This window comes from Leptodactylus fuscus, chromosome 1 (assembly GCF_031893055.1).
Source record: "Leptodactylus fuscus isolate aLepFus1 chromosome 1, aLepFus1.hap2, whole genome shotgun sequence".
Taxonomy (NCBI): domain Eukaryota; kingdom Metazoa; phylum Chordata; class Amphibia; order Anura; family Leptodactylidae; genus Leptodactylus; species Leptodactylus fuscus.
This window is the reverse complement of record NC_134265.1, coordinates 127,280,902-127,289,763: the sequence shown is the minus strand read 5'-3', so window position 1 is coordinate 127,289,763 and position 8,862 is coordinate 127,280,902. Positions and strand designations below refer to the sequence as shown.

At 41.3% G+C, this 8,862-nt stretch overlaps 1 protein-coding gene across 1 annotated transcript; it reads left to right on the top strand.

Moving 5' to 3' along the window:
- Window positions 1-1,646: 1,646 nt before the first annotated feature.
- On the top strand, window positions 1,647-3,513 carry LOC142206856 (apelin receptor-like). The gene has a single exon (XM_075276634.1). It carries the CDS (start codon window positions 1,744-1,746, stop codon window positions 2,839-2,841), a length of 1,098 nt encoding a protein of 365 aa, XP_075132735.1. The 5' UTR covers window positions 1,647-1,743; the 3' UTR covers window positions 2,842-3,513.
- Window positions 3,514-8,862: the final 5,349 nt, after the last annotated feature.

Below are 8,862 nucleotides of genomic sequence, written 5' to 3'. Positions count from 1 at the left end.
GCCTGCTGCAAGTGTGCTAGTTATTTACTGGAGACAGACAGTGAAGAAATCCACCAGGTGGCTGTCAGATATAAAAAAGTATTCTTATAACTTGGCTGCCCTCACATGATGCCCGAGTCCTCATTTCATCATTAGAATAGTCGTAAATAGTGAACTGGACTGGTTGTCTCACTCCCTCTGGGTTAGACCTGCACTTCTCAGATAGTACAATAACTACATAAGGCTGTATTTATAGTGGTAGAGCTGGGTTTTTGCGGCATCTTTACTGGTATTTTTATGGGCATTTTTTATGTCGTTAGTAGAGATGAGCGAACACTATTCGAAACAGCCGTTTCGAATAGCACGCTCCCATAGAAATGAATGGATGTAGCCGGCAAGTGGGGGGTTAAGCGGCCGGCCGCCGGCAAAGTCAGCGTGCCGGCCGCTTCCATTCATTTCTATGGGAGCGTGCTATTCGGAATGGCTGTTTCGAATAGTGTTCGCTCATCTCTAGTCGTTAGTAGTGATGTCATCGATACCCAAAACATAACCACTCATACCAGTGATTGGCCGCAGTAGTCACTTGAGACAATTTCCTTCCAACCCGGCCATTGCCTGAATGGGACTGAACAGAAAACCCAACACGGGAACTCAAGGTAGGTAAGTATCGCAATGGCCAGACTGGACAACTTACATTGATATTTTTAAGGCCTGGTTTACATCTGTGCATGGGTTTTCGTAAGGGAAGTCCACTTGGGGACCCGCTAAAAGTAAGCCAAATCTGTATAAAAAAAGCAGTTATCTTAGGAAACCCACGGACCCCATAGACTATAATGGGGTCCTTGTGGTTTGCACTCGGTTTCCGCATGAATAATGCTTCTTGCAGCACTTTTATCTCCACGTTTTTCATGTGGAGAGGGAAACGGAATGACCTGAACACAGACGTGAATCGGGCCTAAGTTAGTAATATTCTGAAGACTTAGACTTGATTGTTATTTTTTCATGATGCAAAGGAAATACACAATATAAACATGTCCATCCCTGCTCTTTACAGACAGCACAAGTCTAGTCTAATATGCCTGCTAGCTGTATACACTTACTAGATATCCTGTCCTCTTGTATCCTGTTTGTGAATAACTTTACTCTGATATTTAACTATGATGTGTAGTATGCTGCAACATGAATTTCATTTCTAATAATGTTAGTTACATTTTATCAGTTTGGTTCTTCTTTTCTTTCATGCATTTCACTGGCTCAGGATGGAGACAACCAGCATAAAATATGGACTGCTGGACTGCTGTACATTGATATTGTTTACTAATGTCTAAATGTATATTTTGGGCAGTTTGCTGCACGACATATTTGTTTTGGTACAAAAAAGATGAATTTCATTCTTTTGGACTATTTCCAAGAGCTATGGCTTGATAATATTTTGTTATCATACATGTGTCCTAGGACAGGCTGCATAGCTGGTGGTGCACAGTGCAGAAGGAAAGGGGGGGTAAAGACAGTGAGGGAGGGTCAGAGCCCAGGGAATGGTAGAGGAGGAGCTGAAATAATGTGGATAGACTCCTGATTGATGTCAGTGGGTGGCCTTTTGCCTTTAATTTGTCTTTCTGGGGGTGGGGAGTTCAGGGGATTCTTTAAAGAACTTGAGTGGAGGCAGCTTTCATATCTCAGGTCAGAGCAGAGACAGAAGACAACCAGGAGTCCACTGCCTTGAGAATTGCACAAAGGTTTCATAGGACTGAACTGATCTCAACAATGCAGAACTATACAGGAAAGGATTATGATGATTACTACAACCCAGACTACGGTTATGACTACCCAAATGATTCGTATACTTTATGTGCCGAGTCAGAGTGGGACTTGTCTTACTCCTTGCTGCCAGTATTTTACATGCTGGTTTTTGTCTTGGGACTATCTGGAAATGGAGTTGTAATCTTCACAGTGTGGAAAGCTAAACCGAAAAGAAGATCCGCAGACACCTACATAGGTAACCTTGCTCTTGCTGACTTGGCTTTTGTTGTTACCTTGCCCCTGTGGGCTACCTACACTGCTCTTGGCTTCCACTGGCCTTTTGGTTCTGCACTCTGCAAGATCAGTAGTTACCTTGTATTGCTCAATATGTTTTCCAGTGTTTTCTGCCTTACCTGCCTCAGCTTTGACAGATACTTGGCCATTGTTCATTCTCTGTCCAGTGCCAACTTGCGTTCTCGTTCAACTATGATCATATCCTTGACAATTATATGGCTGCTGTCAGGATTGCTGGCACTTCCGAGTCTGATTCTGCGTGATACACGTGTTGAAAACAACCACACTCTGTGTGACCTGGACTTCAGTGGAGTTTCCAGCAAAGCAAATGAAAAAGTCTGGATAGGAGGTCTCAGTATTATGACCTCAGTACCTGGCTTTCTGCTTCCACTTCTTCTCATGACAATTTTCTACTGTTTCATTGGATGCAAAGTGACCGTGCATTTCCAAAACCTCAAGAAGGAAGAACAGAAGAAGAAGAGGCTTCTAAAGATCATAACCACACTGGTTGTTGTATTTGCCATCTGTTGGCTGCCATTTCATATTATCAAAACCATCCACTTTCTGGACCTGATGGACTACTTGACCCTCTCCTGCTCATCACAGAACTTGATTGCTAGTCTGCATCCATATGCCACATGTCTAGCATATATTAACAGCTGTCTTAACCCCTTTCTCTATGCCTTTTTTGATCTTCGATTCCGCTCCCAATGTTTTTTTTTTTTTGGACTTAGCAAAACCCTCCATGGACAGATCAGTAACACTTCCTCCAGCCTGAGTGCTCAAACACAGAAATCTGAAATCCACTCTTTAGCAACTAAGGTTTAATTTGGGAAATGGACATGTGATAGACAGGGGAGGGAAAAATGCTGTCCTTTAGTCTGTTGGCTAATTGAACTTTATCTCTTAGTGCTGGGAACACTGCTGATAATGGGAAAAACCCACCTGTATCTTACACTGGAGCCTGAAAGACTTTATTGGTGACTGTCTTCTTGGAGAATAACAGTACTGTCTCCAGGTCATCAAAGACTTGCTCAATCTCTCTCTGTGGTACAGGGGAGCTGGCTGGATGGAGCAAGATATGCTATATCTTGGTGGGACAATTCCAACTGTGCATGATATTACTTTGATGACATATGCAATATCACATATTACAATATTTAGTGACTTTAATTTGATGACTGTATATATTTGGCATGTTATAGCACTTCCATAACAATATAGAGCTTGTATCTAACACACTTGTTAAGAGCAAATGTTTATGAAGAGTTGTATCATTAATATTCTGCAATGTCTTCCAATGTTGCACCCACTGCAGTGTAGAAATGATATGAATCTGGAGGAGCTGAAAGGGTTAATTATCAACTCTAACCCTTTAGTGTATAGGAAAGCAGCAATGTCTTGCAGAGCAAAGTACTGCTGTATCTTCACTCGTGTCCAGTGTGTTGCTCACAAATCTGTATGTATGTATGTATATAGTTATAACATATCCCCTCGGAGAGGGGCACCTTTTTAAATGTTTGATATACTTTTGTAAAATGTTGCAATAAAATTTCTCAATTTAGGAAAAATAAAGTGTCTGAGTTGTTTGTAAATGGAGGGGTCAGATATTTTCAGTACTTCTTTTCTGCACGCATCATCAAGGTAAAGTCTTTATTAAATATATGTTATACATGGTCCTAGATAAAGTGCAGGATAATGAAAACAAACACTAACACAAGAGTCAAAGTTGTAATGTGGAAAAATATATTCATCCATATAACCATCTGTAAAAACCAATCCTCGGGCACATAGGAAGCTATTGAGATTTCCTGTTAACAATAGACAGCAGAACAGTATTTAATATTACTCATTATGTCTTTTTATTACAATAATATTAATGGATAAGGCCCCACAGGATGTCCCACAGCAAAAAAACGTGGCAGCAACGCATTGTGGTTCTTCCCTCAGCGCTTTAGACAGAAAAAACATGTTACTTACCTCTCCACGATCCTGCCTGACGTCCTTTCTGACATCTCTGACGTCACATGAACCCGGCCTGCGTCCCAGGTCATGTGACGTCAGACGTCATTAAACAAGGACAGCAGAGGAAAGGCAGCGGAGAAGACCGGAGACAGGTAAGTAACAGTAGTTTTTTATGTTTTTCTCCCGCCTGGGTCTCCGATTATTATACTCTGGGGTCTGAAAAGACCCCAGAGTATAATAATTGTTTATGGGTGCCCACTATGGGGGATAATACTGTGTGCAGGGGCCACTATGGGACATAATACTGTGTGCAGGGGCCCCTATGGGGGATAATACTGTGTGCAGGGGCCACTATGGGGGATAATACTGTGTGCAGGGGCCACTATGGGGGATAATACTGTGTGGAGGGGCCACTATGGGGCACAATACTGTGTGGAGGGGCCACTATGATGCATAATAGAATGCGCAGAAATGCGTAGGAGGGGTCGGTCGGGGGGGGGGGGGGATGTCAAAAGTTCGCCACGAGGCCCCGCCATTCCTAGTTAGGCCACTGGGTATAGCTGACATGCTGCGATTTCCAAAATCACACCAGCTTTGGAAATTGCAGCATGTACGCACTGCGGTTTTTACCGCAAAGTGAGCATGGGATTCGCTAGAATCCCATCCACTTTGCCCTTACTGTAAATCACGATGTTTATGTTCTGTGGGGCCTTAACCTTAAGATCCACTTCAAAGCAAAAGAGAGGTATCAGTTTTCTAAGCTTTCTTTCTTTTCAGAAGCACTGCATAGAAACCGCTATGATACTGTATGTATGATATAAGCCTTGGAGTGTAAGTAGTCCAGGCTTTATGATGCTCATATACATGATAGCAAAGTCAAACTCTCTGATTTTGGCAGAATCAGCCAACTATCTATGTGAACTGAATTCTGCTGATTCTCCCTTAACAGATGATGTTCAGGTAAAAAGGTTTGGGCATGTTGAATTTCAATATGTCATTCCTTACTTTTAAGGTCCCACATAGTGAAGCGCAGTCAAAAAATGCTCCAAAAAAAGATTGCGTCAAAAACACATTGCAATTTTTTCCAGATCGTTTTTCACAGATAGTCCACAGAGTTTTCCTCTGTGTACTTTCTGCCTCCCTACAGAGAACGCCGCCAGCATTTCCGTAAGTATAATTGACATGCTGTGATTTATAAAAACATGGGCATTTCCGCTGCAGACTTATTTCTGCAATGTGTGGACTGGATTAGCTAGAATCCCATCCATTTTATTGGTATCGTAATACTCAGTATTTTTTGCCACATCGTTTCCACTGCAGCTAATACACTGCATGTTCACAACGTGGGCTCCGAGCCTTAAGTCAATGTGAGGTACTTGGCAGTGGTTTACGGCTTTCCAGGCCCAGATGAGCACCAATCATCAAGAAACGTGCCAATTGGTGCTTTCTACATACACCTAATTACACAGGCTAAGACAAAGTGAATGGGGGAGAAAGAATCGCTGCCACTATTATTAGTGCGGAAGGTCACTTCAAATGGCTATATCTCAGGCAGTTCTACCTGTATAATTACTAGTGATACTAGTGGTTGTATAAAAATAACCCAATCCTGACTCCATTTTAACCAGTGATATCTCTGTATATCATACAGGTAGAACTGCATCCATAGTAGCAAATGAATGGTTAGCACGAGATTCCCCTGCCAGAAAATTAAAAGGTGTCTGAAGGTTTACGTACGCTTCAAGCTGGCCATTATCTATGTTTTGGACTGAACCTGCGGACCATCTAATATCAGTTGCCAGGTAGGAAGAAATAAGGATCAAGCTAGATTTTAACTTTAATTTATGACTGATTTGTCTACAGGAACATAAGTGCGATTTCCAAACATGACATGCTGCGATTTCCAAAACCACGATGGTTTTGGAAATCGCAGTGTGTCTGCTGCACGTACTTTACCGCAGTGTGTGGCTGGGACTGTAAGACACTATGTGGGGCCCCAGCCTAAGGGAGCCTTCACACAGAGTTACGGTGCGCTCATTCTGATTGTAAAAACACGTTCAGAATGAGCACGTAAAAAGCAGCTCCCATTGATTTGCTTATGCGCGTAATACATTGAAAGCAATAGGGAAAAAAGCCTCCCATTGATTTCAATGGGGAGCACACGTATGCCGACTCCCATTCCAATCAATGGGAGCTGCTTTTTACGCGCTCATTCTGAACGTGTTTTACGATCAGAATGAGCGCAGCGTTACATCGTGTGAAGGCTCCCTTAACGTGACAAAACATATTTATAGAGGATATCTCTAGGATATTTGGCTTGATCAGACAGTCTGAAAATGCAACAGATGTAGCACAATGGCTACATACAGCATTTAAGCCACACCCCTTTCATGCAAACCCATGCCTACTTGTCAATCAATTAGGAAAAAATTGATCTTGAATTAAATACATCAGGATGTGTTGAATTGCAACCACCATAGTAAATCTGCCTCATCTTTGTCCTCTAACCTTTCTCCACAGGAACAAAAGGATTGGGCAGCAGAAATCCAACTCCCTTTTCCTTATCCTTATCTCCTTGATCATTGGGGAAGGGGGGGGGGGAGTATAGCGGGCCCCCATACATATCAGATAGTCAACTAAAATTGTAGAAATAATATGTATTACCAGCTTTAGAAAAGAGCACTGCAATAGGGTTTATGTTAAATAACCCACTAAAAACTATTATAATGTGAATGTAAAGTATGTGTGATGCTTTATTGCTGTTTTCACAGTAGATAACCTTTCCTCTGCAATTTATGACTTTATCTGTCAATCCTCATCTTTCTTCTCCTACTCATGGGCTCTGGATATTGTTAGGTATAGAAAGTTCTGATGCTTGGGGGAGGTGGCCCTTCCTAGCCATTTGCTAACATGTTTACTTCTTACTCTTCCCTGCGATAAACCATCTGCTGGTTGTCACTATCCCACCCCCTGTGCAAAACAAGCATCACCTTAAAGAAACACTAATGCCCTAATAACAGAGCCCTTCCAAATCCACTAGATCACTTTGCTAGCAGGAGTATATCTTTATTTATTTATCAGCAAGGATAGGTTTACACACACAACACTGACCAATCTCACCATTTTTTGTGAGACCGGCCTGAGCCGGCCCTTTAGGGTTTATTCAGACATAACTCGTTTGCTGCAGAAATGTATCTGCGTGAAGTCTGCAGAAATCTATGCGGCAAAACCAATTCATATCCCTGTAATTGATTTTCCATCACAGAAATTTCTGCAACAAACTGGAACATCTAAATTTACTCTTTTTTTTGTATTGTAACATTTGGAAGAAGTATTTTTCCAGGTACTTTGTAATAAAATAGACAATAGAAAAAATGCCTGAAAACAACATACAGCCTGCAGCATATAACTAAAAATGCAATGTAAAAGTGGCAAAAAAAAATTGTGCCAAGAGAGCAGCGAGAAATGGTCGAATGACTAAAATACCCCAAGAACACTATAATAAAGGAGAGGAATAAAAAAAAAACCCACAGAAAGATGCTGTAAAAGCTTGATGAAAAACTTCTTTCCACATTGTATTTTAGCAGTATTTTGCTATGTGGAGCCTTAGCTGAAAAGGATGGGACATAAAAGTGCGTGCGCCATTTGAGAATTGGACAGAACACTAGAACAGACTTTCATTCATTTCATTTTCATTCATTTAATTCATTTTCATTCATTCATAGCAAATAGGTAAGTTCACACGGAGTTTTTTGCTCCGGAACCTGAGGCGATGGCTGCCTCAGGTTCCGGACCAAAAAACGGGTAGCCGCGACTGAATGCCGGTGCACTGCACCAGTATCCAGTCACGCACTCCGCTCCGGATTAGGCCCAATGAATGGGCCTAGTCGGGAGTGTCTTCAGGCAGAATCACGAACCGAATCGGCCTGAAGAATGAGCATGTCACTTCTTTTTTTCCAGGAGCCAGAAGAAACGGCTCCCAGACAAAAGAACTGACCGGCTCCCATTGATTTAAAAAATCCTGACCAAAAAACTGTGTGAACTTACCCTAAGGTTCCTGTGATAACAGCTGATTCCTGGGGTGACAATTAATTTTATTACACACTTGTCTCCCCCTTTTTAGAGTCAGATTATGATTTTAAAGGAACTAATGGACATCTCTATGAAGACAAGAAGAGCCATGTGCTGGATAGACATGTATTATGTAAAGATTATTACCAGTGATAACATGATGGTTATTACAGAGGCATGAAGTAGAAAGTAGCACTGGATATATTGTTTTTGGAATAATGGTAACATTTTCTAACAGTAAAAAGAGAACCCCTGTTCAAAGACCGTTTTCGACTACTAAGCACAGTACTACCTGGTTCAACAGACTGAACAGACAGACCACAACATCCAGTAAGGCATGGAATCTTGCACTCTAATCTACTAAAATGTATCCTCCATAACATTAAACAAAACAGTGGATCTAAGTAGATTCATTAAATGGAGTCTGTCAACCAGGAAACTCAATAACAACCAGCACAATGTAGGGGACATTATGCTGAGCACCATCATATCTTTAGACAGTCCAATAGATGCACCATTCCTTGAAAAAGCTTCTTTTTTTTTTAAGAAATATGCAAGTATGGGGCTCCGAATTTCAGGTCTAGTGCTCAGAATAATGTCCCCTAGAGTGCACCATAGTTGGTTTTATATGTAGTTTCTTGGTGACAGAATTTCATTAAAGCACGTACACATAGTATATGCACAAACAATAGAAGACAGATATGTGGATATGTATTATTGAAACATTTGCATTATGTATGTATTCAGTATTACAGTATAATGATTCCCTTGTTGTAAATTATGATGACATTAGAAGTCACTCTCATATTGAGA